Source organism: Macaca mulatta, chromosome 10, assembly GCF_049350105.2.
Source record: "Macaca mulatta isolate MMU2019108-1 chromosome 10, T2T-MMU8v2.0, whole genome shotgun sequence".
In the NCBI taxonomy this organism is placed as follows: Eukaryota; Metazoa; Chordata; class Mammalia; order Primates; family Cercopithecidae; genus Macaca; species Macaca mulatta.
Genome location: NC_133415.1, coordinates 81,829,823 through 81,846,193, shown reverse-complemented (window position 1 = coordinate 81,846,193; position 16,371 = coordinate 81,829,823). Strand labels below are relative to the sequence as shown.

Genomic DNA, 16,371 nt, shown 5'->3' with positions numbered 1-16,371 from the left:
CTCTTTTTTTTTGAGATAGGGTCTCGCTCTTTTGTGGGGTGTGTGTGTGTGTGTGTGTGTGTGTGTGTGTGTGCGCGTGATGGGTCCTAGTGATAATTTTGCTGTAAAGATGCCTTGTCCAGAAAAGAGTTGGCATAGCAGGCCTGAGGCTGCCACTTTTAGAAAAACCTGCTCACAAGTTTGGCTTTTTTCTTTTTTGGAGTGCAGTGCTGTGATCTTGGCTGACTGCAACCTCCGCCTCCCAGATTCAAGAGATTCTCATGCCTCAGCCTCCCGAGTAGCTGGGACTACAGGCGTGTACTGCCATGCCAGCTAAGTTTTGTATTTTTAGTAGAGATGGGGTTTCACCACGTTAGCCAGGCTGGTCTCAAACACCTGACCTCAGGTGATCCACCTACCTCATCCTCCCAAAGAACTGGGATTGTAGGCACAAACCACTGTGCCCGGCCACAGCTGTTACTTATTACAGGGAACAGGTACAAAGCAAAATCCATAAAGGGAGAAGGGGATGGGGCAAAGACAGAGGAAACCAGGCCCAAGCTTTTAGAAGTCTTTTCCCGGTAGACTCACACAGGACATGCCTAATTCTTCCAGCAACAAATTGTGACAACACATGTCAGATGTTGTCTACCAGGGAAACTCATTAGAGACTCAGTGCCCAAGGTTTCTTCTGGGGGATGGCCACATATGTACCCTCCGCCTACCATATACAAAAATTCTGGATTTCCAGAAAGAAAACAAGTGTTCGGCATAAACCACGTTGTTTGTACAAATGGTTTAGTGCAGTGAGCCACTCTGATCGCTTGGGGAACGGTGAGAACCCTCCCCAAGTCTGTGTTCCCAAATGCCCATCAAAAGTCAAACTTGGCTGGGTGCAGTGGCTCACACCTGTAATCCTGGCATTTTGGGAGGCCAAGGCCAGTGGATTGCTTGACTCCAGGAGTTCTGAGACCAGCCCGGGCAACATGGCAAAACCTCATCTCTACAAAAAATGCAAAAATTAGCTGGACGTGGTGGTGCATACTTGTAGCCCCTCCTCCTCAGGAGGCAGAGGTGGGAGGATTGTTTGAGCCTGGGAGGTGGAGATTACAGTCAGCCAAGATGACACCACTGCACCCCGTGCCCCGCCCCCCAAAATAAGCCAAACTTGTGAGCAGGTCTTTCTAAGAATGGCAGTCTCAGGCCTGCTATGCCAACTCTCTTCTGGACCAGGCATTTTTACAGCAAAATTATCACTAGGACCCACCAGCGGGATGAGACCAGCCTGCGGTACTGATCCTGTCAGTTATATGCCTTTTAGGAGCCCTGTACTTAGCCAGTTAAAACAAATCCCATCAGCCATAAAGATCTTTAAAGGTAAACTGTAAAGTCTTTTTATGAACCCTTTTTACCTTGCCCAAGGCAGCAATTCAGACACAGTGCAGCTCTGTCCAGTCAGTTGAAGCTGACCTGAATCCCTTCCAGGGCTAAGGCAGTGTTGTCACAGGAGAATACACACACAAGAAGTCCAGCCCCAGAGGCCACATGTTGTACCCCTGGAAACAAACAGTTGACAATTACTGGGGCACCCCAAGCTGCATACATTAGCGGAACAGGTTGACAAGGCCCCAAGTGTGACCTCCCATCGCAGTGCTCCCACCCTAGGCTTCCAGTTTCATCCAATTAAATCAGTTCAGTCCTTGGTTTCAGAGGGACTGCCTGAGGCTGTCAGTTACCAACGGTTTGCTTGTCTGTGACGCGAGCTCGCCTGCTTCCTGAGTGAGCAGGACCTCTGGGGGTGTTCTGTGCAGGAAGTGGAGGGGCTGGGTCGCCCCCTGCTGCTCAGCGTGTCAGAGTTCAGAGCTCTCCCAGAATTGGGAAAGACAGCACCTGGAGTTTTCCCCTCAGGAAGAAAGGAGAGCTTCCAGAAGCAGTTCTGAAAGGCAAAGGACATTAAAGCCCTCACTGCCCCCCTGCACCTCCCAGGGTACTAGGGTTTCTGTCAACTCTCTGTTGTTTCAAAATCGGTGTGCCGCATTCAGCCATCATAACTTTACATTTTAAAAACCATCCCCTGCTGTCATCCAGACCTCTCACCTGGAAGGGTTGTATGCAAGAGGGACAAAAGCATTTTCATCAAAAAACATTTTTATATAACTTAACCAGAAAGATACATCATGTTCAGGAATGGGTCAAGGATGGAATCCTGAATTTTCAAAGATTTTCAAAATGGGTTTATATAACCTCCCATCCCTTTTATCCTGAGCAGCCTGGAAAAGATCACTCACCTACCGGGCACAGCTGCACTTAGTAACCAAAATGCCTCCCTAAGGTGCGTGTCCCGGGTCAGAGAGGCATGGAGCCAGGCTATCGGTCCACTGTTGCAAACTGCAACTAGTCCTGCAAGTTGAACACACCAATCACCAGCAGTGAGGCATCTCCAAGAGGGCATCGAGGGTCTGTCAGGCCTCTGAGCCCAAGCCAAGCCATCGCATCCCCTGTGACTTGCACGTATACGCCCAGATGGCCTGAAGTAACTGAAGAATCACAAAAGAAGTGAAAATGCCCTGCCCCCGCCTTAACTGATGACATTCCACCACGAAAGAAGTGAAAATGGCCGATCCTTGCCTTAAGCGATGATATTATCTTGTGAAATTCCTTTTCCTAGCACATCCTGGCTCAAAAAGCTCCCCCACTGAGCACCTTGTGACCCCTACTCCTGCCCGCCAGAGAACAACCCCCCTTTGACTGTAATTTTCCTTTACCTACCCAAATTCTAAAAAACGACCCCACCCTTATCTCCCTTTGCTGACTCTCTTTTCGGACTCAACCCGCCTGCACCCAGGTGAAATAAACAGCCATGTTGCTCACACAAAGCCTGTTTGGTGGTGTCTTCACACAGACGCGCATGACAGGGTCCTCCTATCAGGAGTGAGCGAAGGGCCCTGGTCCCTGTGATGTGCCCTCCCTGACCTGCAGCTTTCAGCAGTAATCCCAAGTCAGACTGCAAGTGGTCTCTGTATGAGAAATACAGAGCCTGTCTGCCACCTGATTTCAGATGGTCCCAACAGAGGATAAGCCATTTCCTGTGGACATTTGTATGGGATCCAGATGATCCAGCCAGAATGTTCTCATAATTTAGGGCCCCAAAGAGGTGTCCAGTATCTATGCCAATCCCGGAGTCAAAGTCAAGCCTGTGCCTCCTTTCAGCTCAGCACAGCTGGAGTAGAGGCTGAACCAGCCCATGGCAGACAGCATCAGGTTTCAGCTCCATGGAACCCAGGCAATTAGGGGCAGAGGATGCAAGATTCCAAAAAAACCAAGGGTATTTCTTTGACTGCAAAAAAGGCGAGACACTGGAGGGCCAAATCGCTGTGTTCCAAGTCCGAATAATAAGCAAGGCTTTCCTAAACCCTTTGTCTCCATGCCATTCTTAGAGTCTAAGTTGACCCACAGCAGGCTGGAAAATTATCATCCTGTAAGGATCAGATTTCACAACATCTGATATGATTTATAGGAGCTCATTAGCAATTAAAGCCTGGTTTTTAAAATTCCGAAAGTTGTTTTTATCTGGTGAGTGACTCTTTTCATGTTGATTGCCTTTTCCTAGGGGCTCTGATCGACAAACATGGTAGTAAAAATCCTCACTATGGGGACTTACTCTATTTCTAATACTCAAAACAGTTTGATTTGCTCACCAGTGGCAAAAACCAAGAAAGTTGTGTCCCATAAATATATATATATATATATATATATATTTTTTTTTTTTGCAGCTTTTCCCAGTTGGGATGATCACTCTAGCATTTATGAAATTACAAAGCCTATAATACTTCTCATCCATTCTTACCATACATCCAGATGCAATACCCACAAATAGAAAGCCATCAAAAACAATAAACTGTTTTCTTGTTGCATATTTACTCAAACCGTTAGCAGTAAATTCATCATTTACAGCTGCCAGGAGCTCTGGCTGGCTGGCGTGCAAGAAGGGAAAGGTGTATAGAAATGGCTGCACCACCTCCCCCCCACCCCATCTGCTTCCTCTCTGCTGTATCTAAGTGTTGCTCCTGGGAATTGCTTTCTTTTCCTCCCACCTGGAGAAGAGAGTGATGTAATTGTTTTTGTTTTTGTTTTTTTTTCTTTTGAGACGGAGTCTCGCTCTGTCACCCAGGCTGGAGTGCAGTTTCGCGGTCTCGGCTCACTGCAACCTCCACCTCCTGGGTTCGAGCCATTCTCCTGCCTCAGCCTCCCGAGTAGCTGGGACTACAGGTGTGCACCACCATGCCCAGCTAAGTTTTGTATTTTTAGTAGAGACAGGGTTTCCCCATGTTGGCCAGGCTGGTAAATATTTACCATCTTAGGCCCAAAGCTAAACTTTTGGGATGGCTGGGGCCCTTTTTCCTTCCACCTGGAGGATAGAACAAAATGAAAGACCTTGAGCAGACTGAACATTTTTCCCCTCACTTTAGCCAGCGCTGTCAAAACAGCCAGGATGTCCAGCAAGCCAATTCTTCTGGGATTGGGGCGATCATTTTCAAATTTCATCAGTAACTTTTACCTCTTGCAACAGACAAGTGGTAACTCAGCTGGGGTTTCACATCATTCATATCCACAGATCTTCTGCTCCTTCATCCTTCCTTTTCTCAAACAGCACTTTCACCATATTTCAGAGCCAAGGTCCTTCTAGTGAGGTCCACTTATGATGCTCTGTGCCGGGGGTTCCCAGGACCACCTCAGGTTCAGTGACTCACTAGGAGGGCTCCCAGGACTCATCATGTCATTGAACTCACAGCTATGATTTATGACAGTCAAAGGATACAAAGCAAAATCAGCAAAGGGAAAAGGTGCATGGGCCAAAGTTTGGAGGAAACCAGGTGCAAACTTCCAGTTTTCTCCCAGCGGAGTCACGTAAGGATGCGCTTAATTCCTCCAGCAACAAACTAACAACATCTGTGAAACGTTGCCTTCCAGAGAAGCTTGTCTGAGCCTGGGGTTCCAAGGCTTTTATCTGATCAGTCAATTAGGCACCTCTGCCTGGCACATACCAGAATTTCCAGACTCCCAGAAGGAAAGCAGGTGTTCCGAATAAACTAAACAGTTTAGCGCAGTGAGTCACTGTTACCACTGAGAAAATAGTGGAAACCCTTCCAAAATCTTAAGTTCCCAGAGATCAGCCCAGGGCCAACCTTACCAGTAGGGCTTTCTAACGTTAACAATCTCCAGCATCATAGGTTAAAACTCTTTTCTACACACATCTTTTTTTGTTGTTGTCGTTGTTGAGACAGGGTCTTGCTCTGTTGTCCAGGCTGGAGTGCAGAGGCTCGATCTCGGCTCCCTACAACCTCCATCTCCCGGGTTCTTGTGCCTCAGCCTCCCCAGTAGCTGGGATTGCACGTGTGCACCAACATGCCCAGATAATTTTTTGTATTTTTAGTAAAGAAAGGGCTTCACCACGTTGGCCAGGCTGGTCTCAAACTCCTGAGCTGAAGTTATCTGCCTGTCTCAGCCTCCCAAAGTGCTGGGATTACAGGCATGAGCCACTGCGCCCAGTCTTCTACACACATATCTAAAAAGAAAGGAAAGTGAATGGGAAAATAGAGAAGAAAAGAGAAAAATAACATTAAAAAAGAGTGAGGCTGAAAAGGAAAAGAAGAAAACGTTATCTGAGGATTTTAAAAACATTGTAGAGAAAACAAATTGTTGTATAATAATGTCATAGGAAGTAAAAATAAATACACAATATCATGGAATGTCCTGAACTTGTACTTTGAGGAGGTCATTCTAGTCCCAGAGTCTGGATGCAAGATAGCCCCACCAACGTATTTAGCAAACCCTATGTTTTTGTTTTTGTTTTTTGAGATGGAGTCTTGCTCTGTCGCCCAGGCTGGAGTGCAGTGGCGTGGCCTTGACTCACTGCAACCTCTGCCTCCCGGGTTCAAGCGGTTCTCCAGCCTCAGCCTCCCGAGTAGCTGGGATGACAGGTGCTCACCACCAGGCCCAGCTAATGTTTGTGTTTTTTAGTAGAGACTGGGTTTCACCATCTTGGCCAGGCTGGTCTCGAACTACTGACCTCAGGTGATCCACCTGCCTTGGCCTCCCAGAGTGTGGGATTACAGGCATGAGCCACCGCACCTGGCTGCAAACCCTATGTTTTAACTTTTTTCTTTCTTTCTCTTTCTTTCTTTGTTTCTTTCTTTGTTTCTTTGTTTCTCTCTTTCTTTTTCTTTCTTTCTTTCTTTCTTTCTTCTCTTTCTTTTTTCTCTTCTTTCTTTCTTTTTCTCTTTCTCTCTCTCTCTTTCTCTCTCTCTCTCTCTTTCTTTCTTTTCTTTTTTTTTTCAGAGATGGGATCTGGCTATGCTGCCCAGACTGGTTTCAAACTCCTGGGTTCATGCAATCCCCCCGCCTTAGCCTCCCAAAGTGTTGGGATTATAGGCATAAGCCACTAAACCCAGCCTATTTTAACTTTTTAAAGTAGCAAAATTCTTTATTCAAAATGAAGCCTTACTGAGAAGCCCAATTAAGACTCAGAAATTGAGCCACTGTGAGCCTAGTGGGTCTGGGGTCATACCCTGCTTCCCTATACTCTTGAGGTTCCGTGAAGCACAAGTGAAAATCACTGATGTAGTACCATCTGTCTTATTTTTCAGATGATAAAATCAAGGCCCAGCTAACTAAAGTTTCATAGTCTTAGAAACAGAACCCATTTATTTGGAATCCCAGCTCATTTGTTCTTTTATTTTTATTTTTTATTTTTATTTTATTTTTTATTTTTGTGAGACAGAGTCTCACTTTGTTGCCCAGGCTGGAGTGCAGTGGTACAATCTCAGCTCAATGCAGCCTCTGCCTCCTGAGTTCAAGCAATTCTCCTGCCTCAACCTCCCGAGTAGCTGGGGATTGCAGATGTCCACCACCATGCCCAGCTAATTTTTATATTTTTAATAGAGACAAGGTTTTGCCATGTTGTCCAGGCTGGTCTCAAACTCCTGACCTCAGGTGATTCACATGCCCCAGCCTCCCAAAGTGTTGAGATTACAGGTGTGAGCCACTGCACCCGGCCTCATTTTGTTCTTGTGCTATTTTCAGTAAATTCTGAGTGTCCCTTGAAGAAAATGGGTGAAAGCCAACATTTCCTGGTAATCTCCAGTTAAGTACATTTATTCTTAAAACAGACTGTTTTAAAAAAAGACAAATGATCTGGCTTTTAGAAAATTCTCCAAAGTAAGCCATGCTGTTGCATCTCATTGTGGACAATCAGCCTGTTCTTTTTGCTTAGAGATAGGGTCTTGCTCTGTTTCCCAGGCTGGAGTCCTGTGGTGCAATGATAGCTCACTGTTGCCTTGAACTCCTGGGCTTAAGCAATCCTCCCACCTCAGGCTCCCAAGCAGCTGGGACTACAGGCACACACCACCACAAGGGACACTAATTTTTTTTATTTTTGTAAAGACAGGGTCTCACTATGTTGCCCCGGCTGGTCTCAAACTCCTGGGCTCAAGTGATCCTCCTGCCTTGGCCTCCCTAAGTGCTAGAATTACAGACTTGAACCACTGCACCCAACCCAGACTGTTCTTTAGGGTCCAGCAGCTCATTCTCTTTCAAGCCTTAAGTTCTCTGGCCATCGTGCTCTCCCTTCTACCTTTGTGAGAGTTTGTGCCTTTTCTCCATGACAGCTATCTAGCCTGGCTTTGGGCTGAGGTTGTGCACATTCTTATTTTACTTCAAAGGCAGGTACTATAGCTCATTTATGCCCTACTCTGTGCAATGCCTAGCTGAGCACCTTCAAGGCCCAGCTAATGTTCACTGAATTTTATTGAAATGGATGGGCTTCGCCAGACCCATTGTGTTAATTGGAGAGAGGAGGTTAGAGTCTAGTGAACACTGAGAAGTTGCCTCAAAAAACATCTCTTTCACCTGCTGAGTCTGTGGATGATATTTTTAAAAATTAAGAAAAAAACATCTCTTCTATGTCTTATTTAATTTCACAGCCTGGAAGCCGTTTATAAAATTGATGAGGAAAAAAAATAGGCTCATTATCTTCTAGTCATTCTCGTTGGGTTTCATGTGTTTTTGTTGCCCTTTCATAGCGTCTCTCATCTCGAGTTATATCCTTTTCTGGTAGTGGGATGTTCTAGTGTTGCTGCAAAGTGTATGCTTTGACCAATGTAGTGTTTTGCTTTATTCTACTTGATATAAAAAATATTTGTGATTTGCAGCTGGGTGCAGTGGTTCACACGGGTAATCTCAGTATTTTGGGAGGCTGAGGTGGGTGGATCACTTGAGGTCAGGAGTTCAAGACCAGCCTGGCTAACATGGTAAAACCCCATCTCTATTAAAAATACAAAAATTAACCAGGTGTGGTGGCAGATGCCTGTAATTCTAGCTACCCAGAAGGCTGAGAGGGGAGAATCGCTTGAGCCCAGGAGGCAGAGGTTGCAGTGAGCCAAGATTGTGCCACTGCACTCCCGCCTATGCAACACAGCAAGACTCTGCCTCAAATTTTTAAAAAAATGTGATTTGCTTTAGAGCTCAATTAACTACAATGTGATATTAGATTTGGAATAGACATCAGAAGCCACTGAGTTGAGTGTGCTGCCTGGTTCCCTTCTCTGACACCTTGATAGTTAGACATTGGTAGTTAGACAGCTCACCTTTCTGTTTGTCCACTGTGGACAGGGAACTGACTGACTGCGGTTGCAGCACATTCTAGGGGTTGATAAACTCCAGCGTTTGGAATAACCTCGCTTCCACTAAGCTGCAGATGGCCTTCTGTGCTACAGCCCCCAGGTCTTTACTCTGTCTTCTGGGACTGCACAGGATATACTGCGTCTCTTATACAATCTTTCTTTGGCATTAGGATACGCAGCTTCCCACTAGCCAATTTTGCTTTTAAAATAGGACATTCAGTAAAGAGCCTGTGTGTTTTGCCAAGGTGGGGTAGAGTAGTGTTGGGGGACAAATGCCTTGTGACACATTCAGTTCAACCTAGTTGTGACCTACCGTACATTGAAATGTTTAAATAAAATAATTTTAAAGACAAGATTCCATGACTCCATTTATATGGAATTCTAGAGAAGACAAAACTATTGTGAAATTTCTAAAGCAGATCAGTGGTGGCCACAGGGTGGGGACAGGATTGGCTATAAAGAACAAGGGAACTCTTTAGAGTAATGGAAATACTGTTTATCATCACTGGAGTGGGGGGTATACTACTACATTACTATATATACATATATTTTGAGAGAGTCTTGTTCTGTCACCCAGGCTGGAGTGCAGTGGCCTGATCTCGGCTCACTGCAACCTCCACCTCCCGAGTTCAAGCAATTCTCGTGCCTCAGCCTCCTGAGTAGCTGGGACTACAGGCATGCGCCACCATGCCTGGCTAAGTTTTGTGCGTGTGTGTATTTTTAGTAGAGATGGGGTTTTGCCATGTTGGCCGTGCTGATCTCAAACTCCTGGCCTCAATGATCTGCCTACCTTGGCTTCCCAAAATGCTGGGATTACAGGTATTATCCACTGCATCCAGCCTACTACATGTTTCTTAAAACTCATTGAATTCTGCACTTGAAATTGGTGAATTTTATCATTTGTAATTTACAGTGCAATCAATAATATGATTTATATCTCAACAGAGAGAATGAGAGAACAGGAACACCCTTCTCTCTCTCTTGCCATAAATTGTTTTCCTATTATTTGAAATGTAGCTATGGAGCCAAAACAGGTTCTGACTTGCTTTTTTAAATGTAGATTTTATTGAAGTATAACATACATCCAGAAAAGTGCACAATCATTAGTATATGGCTCAATAAATTTACACAAAGTGAACATATTAGTTAACTATCAACTAGATTAAAAAAAAAAACTCTAAGATCCCTAGTGTCCTTCCTTGTGTCCCTTCCAGTCATTGGTTCATCTCCCCAAGTGTAATTGTAACAGGTTCATTGCCCAATGCACACAGCAAGTCAATCTACACCGAGAGACACTGGGTTGCAGCAGAGAAAGAGGTTTAACCATAGGGTCACCAAATGAGGAGATGGGAGGAAACCTCAACTTCCTCTCCTCGAGGACTTATGATTTTTAACGGTTTGGGAGTGGGCCAAAGTTTGGAGACTGCTGATTGATTGAGGAGTGCAGGGTCAAGCCATGGGGCAGGGAGATGAAGAAGCTGTAGTCTCATGCTGACTCCATTCCTATGTAGGGGTCTTCAAACAGGTTGCTGGAATTCAGGGTCTGAAAAGCATCTTAAGTGATCCTCAAACAAAAGCCATATGATTCTAATGTCAGAGATCTTATCTATAGGAACAATAAGGATGACATGGGGAAATGATTCTTAAACAGTCTTATGATGCTAATGTCAGAATTCCTATTGATAGGAACAATAAAGATGCAAATGGTCAGTATCTAGCAGTACGTGAGCTTTAGCAAGAAGAAAGTGGGCCAAAGCGTAGCCTGACTAATGCTTAATTATAAGTATATTTCTGGCCAGTGCCTGGCAGGTAATTGTTGTCAACCCTGTGGGGATCATTTCACAAGGGTAACCGCTATCGTGACTTCAAACACCATAATTTGTTTTACCTGTTCTTGAACTTCATATGAATGAAATCATGTAGCATCTTCTCTTTTTTGTTTGGCTTCTTTTTTCATTATGATCTATGTGAAATTCATCCATGATGTTGTGCAACTTTGTTCATTCTCTTTTTTTTTAGACAGAGGCTTACTCTGTCACCCAGGCTGGAGTGCAATGGCACCATCTTGGGTCACTGCAATCTCTGCCTCCCGGGTTCAACCGATTCTCCTGCCTCAGCCTCGCGAGTAGCTGGGATTAGAGGTGCCTGCCACCACACCCGGCTAAATTTTTGTATTTTTAGTAAAGACGGGGTTTCACTATGTTGACCAGGTTGGTCTTGAACTCCTGATCTCGTGATCCACCCACCTCAGCCTCCCAAAGTGCTGGGATTACAGGTGTGAGCCACAGCACCCAGCCTCTTTTTCTAATTTTATTTTATTTTATTTTATTTGCAGACGAGTCTCACTTTGTCACCCAGGCTAGAGTGCAGTGGCACAATCTCGGCTCACTGCAGCCTCCTCCTCCTCCCAGGTTCAAGTGATTCTCCTGCCTCAGCCTCCCAAGTAGCTGGGATTAGAGGTGCCCGCCACCACGCCTGGCTAATTTTTATAGTTTTAGTAGAGACGGGGTTTCACCATGTTGGCCAGGCTGGTCTTGAACTCCTGACCTCAGGTGATCTGCCTGCCTTGGTCTCCCAAAGGGCTGGGATTACAGGCATGAGCCACTGCACCTGGCCTCTTTTTTCATTTTAAATATCCATTAAATTTACTCATTGTTGTGTGGTATTCTAGTTCTGTAAATAAACAATAATGTTTTAATCCATTCTTATGTTGATGGAAATGTGGATTGTTTCCAGTCTTTGGTTATTATGAAAAGTATTGCTATGAACAATACTTTTTGTGTTGTTGTGCCTGTTTTTTTGTGCTGGGATTACAGGCGTGAGCTGCAGCACCCAGTCTACAGCTTCTTTATTATTTCTTTCTTTTTTCAGAAAAACGTATTGGAGATGTAGGAGATGATGAAATCACATCTAGGATTAACGTCCTAGAAGGAGCCTTGGAGAACTGTGAATACCCTAATAATACATTCTTTTGCAGGGCACATCCTGTGTCTTTAGCTTTGGATTCTGTTTCTACCACTAATGAGAACAAAATAGAGAAGGAGGAGCCAGGCATACAGCCGAGTTCGATCTCACACACCAAGTAGAGGAAACCAAGGCCTGGAGAGATAAGGCCACCCAGCCTTATCAGATCCTTTTACCAGGGTATCCAAAAACTGCAGCAGAGACTAAAAACACACTTTACTGGAACCCAGACAGGTTTTCTCTAAGTCAAGCTAACGCAGCTTCCATCAATAGAGCCAGTGAGAAAACGTTGACTATCAAAATTCTGCTCTTCCTTCAGGGTCCATCTCAGCTGAGGTCTCCTTCATGAAACCTTTCTGATCTTTCCAGCCAGAGCCAATCTTCTCCTTCATGAAACCTTTCTGATCTTTCCAGCCAGAGTCAGTCTTTTCCTATTACTTCTGTCCTGGATTGGGTTGTAGCATTTACCTCATTCTCTCTTGGACTATTTGTACACATGTCTCGTCTCCTGAGATATGTGGTAAACTCCTGGGAAGACAGGCTTGGCTTGTTTCTTTTTGTTGGGGATGGAGAGGAAGGCTTGTATAAATGAGTTGCTCAGTAAAAGACCAAACTGAATTGTGTTGCTGCTAAGGAGAAAGGGCCTGAGGAACTCTGTGTTTCCTGAAGCAACTGACAGGCATATTCATACTGAATTTACAAATGTCTTTGTTTCACAGTAGTACACATTCGACAATGGGATCACGGGCCCCAGAGTCTTTGTGGATAAAGAGACCCTGGAATGCAGTTTCTTGGTAGGATGCCCAAGGATGTGACGGCTGCTCTCCCTTCCACACCCAGAGTTGGTGGCTAACCCCTTTCCTGCTTCTGTGTCACTTCGTGGTTCCAGTGTAGACTCAAGAACTACTCTGGGGCAGTCTTGGAACTCTTAAGTTAAGCTAGGGTGGAGGAAGGAAGAGGAACTGAAAGAGGAAGAATGCCATGGCATGGGAAGGCTAAGGTCTCCTGTCTCCTTCTTCCTTCCTGCTTCTTGCCCGGGGGGCCCAGGCCCCTAGCTGGCAGCCACAGCAGCATGACAGTACCAGCAAGGGCGTGTGCACGCATCTTTCCTCAGCTTCCCTGCAGTCGATCTGTCCTGTCCTGCCCTCTCCTCCACCACTCACCCTCCCTGCACGCGAGGTGACTGCAGAGTGGCAAGGCACAGGGTGTGGGCAAAACGTGTCCTGTCACCACTTGGGCAGGGCTCAGCCTTGGAAAACACAGAGGTACTTGAAGTCCCCAGGGCTTTCATACACCAAGATCCAGGAGTTGTACATTATATGCCCTTTAAGGGAGCAGTCCCGACCTCAGGAAGAATTTCTTTGGACTTGGAAATATGAATAAAATAAAACCTTCTCTGGCCGGGCACCGTGGCTCATGCCTGTAATCCCAGCACTTTGGGAGGCCCAGGTGGGCAGATCACGAGGTCAGGAGTTTGAGACCATCTTGGCTAACACGGTGAAACCCCATCTGTACTAAAAATACAAAAAATTAGCTGAGCATGGTGGCAGGTGCCTGTAATCCCAGCTACTCGGGAGGGTGAGGCAGGAGAATCGCTTAAACCTGGGAGGCGGAGGTTGCAGTGAGCCGAGATTGCGCCACTGCACTACAGCCTGGGTGACAGAGTGAGACTCCATCTCAAAAAAAAAAAAAAAATCTTTTCAGCAACCTGTTCAGTGGTCCCCATGAAGGACTGAGAAGGCCTGGGGTGAACAGGAATTAAAAGAAATTAAAGACTGTGTAAGCAAAAAACTCAGTTGTATGTAAGAAAACCCATTTCCCCCTGAGGAAGAGAAAGGGCTGCAGTCCTTTAAAATTAACTGCCTGTTTTTCTCTCTGTGGCTAGTGAGCCTTAGCTCTCCCTTCCCCAGGCATTGTGAAGACCCTGTTTCTCTAGCTGTGCAGCTGCAAGGTCACTGGACAGATAATCTCAAGTCATAAAACATGTTGTTCCTTGGAAAGTAAAAAATAATATAATGCATGTCTGAATTGAATAACTGTCTTATTTCTCACTTCTGTAATACACTTCTCCCTGCACAGATCTCTCCTCGCCCCATGAAATGCTTAAAAGGTAGCTTGACTCTTTGTTTGGGGCTCAGTCCTTTGGATGTTAATCTGACTGGGTCGATGCACCTAAGTAATTAAATAATTCCTCCTCAACCCCTTGGTCTCTCTGATTCCTTAATTATCCCACAGCAAGGGAAGTGCTATGGAAGGGCTATGTCCATCTTGATTCCTGATCCTTAGAGGGAGAGGAGGTTAACAGGGAAGGAGAAAGGGGAAAAGGCATACAGACTCCTAAATATATATAATTTTTAGCTCATTAGGACCATATTGTCAAGTTTTTTGTGTATATATATTTTTAATAGAGATGGGGTCTCACTATGTTGCTCAGGCTGGTCTCAAACTCCCGAGCTAAAGCAGTCCTCCTGTCTCAGCCTCCCAGAGTGCTGGGATTACAGGCATGAGCCACTGTGTGCCTGGCCCATATTGTCAAATTAATGGAAAGGAAATACAGAACCAGAAAAACCAAATAACTGGTTAGAAGCAAAACTTGAACTAGAACCCAGATCATAGAATCTAGGAACTGCAAGGGAAACGGGGATGAGGCATAGCAGATTATTGATCACTTACGCATGTCAGACACCGTGCAGGGTTTGTGTATGTGCTTCCTCATTTCCTCTGTGTAATTATCTTATTAAATCAATATCACATCATTTTACAGGTTTGGTCTGTTTTTTTTTCTTTTTAAGGAAGTGCGAACCATTTTGCCTGGCACAGTACTTGACCTTGGGGGCACAATGAAGATCAGGTTCAAGATCAAGGTGGTCCCTGCCCTGTGGTGCTTTTATGGAGGAGAGTCAGGTAAGCAGGCAGTTATCATGCCTTCTGTGGTTATAATAGAAGCTCAGAATGCTTTGGGAGAACTGCAGTGGGTCCTGCCTCAGGCTGGGAAAAGTCAGGGAGGGCTTCCTGAAGAAGCTTTCAGGCCTTGGAGTGAGCAGAGAATGGGATGTGAGGATAGAGGTGGGTGGGTAGGGAAGAGGAGAAATGAGACCAGAGGGGTAGGCAGGTTCAAGACTCCAGAGCACCTGGTCAGACGTTTGCATTTCACCTAAGACGGAGATTCAAGGTGGAGGGCATTGGAAGGTTTTAAGTGATGGGATGACAGGATGAGATGTCCTTATTCTTTTTTGTTTTTATTTTTCTTTATGATTATTATCATTATTATTTTTTGAGACAAGAGTTTCACTCTTGTCACCCAGGCTGGAGTGCAACAGCACGATCTTGGCTCATTGCAACCTCTGCCTCCTGGGTTCAAGCAATTCTCCTGCCTCAGCCTCCCGAGTAGCTGGGATTACAATGGCCTGCCACCATGCCTGGATAATTTTTATATTTTTAGTAGAGACGGGGTTTCACCATGTTGGCCAGACTCGAACTCCTGACCTCAGGTGATCCACCCACCTTGGCCTCCCAAAGTGCTGAGGTTACAGGCGTAAGCCACCGCACCTGGCCTTTTTTATTTTTATTTTTATTTTTTAAAGACAGGGTCTCTCTGCTGCAGTCTGGAGTGCAGGGTGTGGTCATGGCTCACTACAGCCTCAACCTCCTGGGCTCCATTGATCCTCTGTCCTCAGCCTCCTGAGTAGGTAGGACTACAGGCATGCATCACCATGCCTGGCTAATTTTTTATTTTTTATTTTCATAGAGATGGGTCTCCATATGTTGCCCTGTCTGGTCTCAAACTCCTGGCCTCAAGTGATCTTAGGCCTCAGTCTCCCAAAATGCTCAGATTACAGGTGTGAACCACCACACCCAGCCAGATGTCCCAATTCTTTTTTTCACATTTGAATGTGCATGCCGTTTATTTTAAAGTCAACTTTAATGAGGATTCACTTATGAATAATAAAATGTATTATATTACATTTTAAGCATATACCTCAATTTTTTTTATTATACTTTAAGTTCTAGGGTACACGTGGGCAAAGTGAAGCTTTCTTACATATGTATACATGTGCCATGTTGGTGTGCTGCACCCATTAACTCGTCATTTACTTTAGGTATATCTCCTAATGCTATCCCTCCTCCCTCCCCCCACCCCATGACAGGCCCCAGTGTGTGGTGTTCCCCACCCTGTGTCCAAGTGTTCTCATCGTTCAGTTCCCACCTATGAGTGAGAACATGTGGTGTTTGGTTTTCTGTCCTTGTGATAGTTTGCTCAGAATGATGGTTTCCAGCTTCATCCATGTCCCTACAAAGGACATGAACTCATCCTTTTTTATGGCTGCATAGTATTCCATGGTATATATGTGCCATATTTTCTTAATCTATTCTATCATTGATGGACATTTGGGTTGGTTCCAAGTCTTTGCTATCATGAATAGTGCCACAATAAGCATACATGTGCATGTGTCTTTGTAGCAGCATGATTTATAATCCTTTGGGTATATACCAACTAATGGGATGGCTGGGTCAAATGGTATTTCTATTTCTAGATCCTTGAGGAATCACCACACTGTCTTCCACAATGGCTGAACTATTTTACAGTCCACCAACAGTGTAAAAGTGTTCCTACTTCTCCACATCCTCTCCAGCACCCGTCGTTTCCTGACTTTTTAATGATCGCCATTCTAACTGGTGTGAAATGGTATCTCATTGTGGTTTTGATTTGCATTTCTCTAATGGCTAGTTATGATGAGCATTTTTT

General features: G+C 45.1%; 1 protein-coding gene across 3 annotated transcripts in view; it reads left to right on the top strand.

Moving 5' to 3' along the window:
* Positions 1 to 16,371, top strand: part of LOC144332053 (uncharacterized) — an 82,969-nt gene that overhangs the window by 37,780 nt on the left and 28,818 nt on the right. For all 3 annotated transcript variants that reach the window (XR_013399768.1, XR_013399767.1, XM_077951384.1), the window contains one exon: positions 14,417 to 14,528. Coding sequence is in view for 1 of the 3 variants with exons in the window: in XM_077951384.1 (XP_077807510.1) it covers positions 14,417 to 14,528 (112 nt within the window). In the remaining 2 variants the exon portion in view is untranslated. The remainder of the gene's footprint in view (positions 1 to 14,416; positions 14,529 to 16,371) is intronic.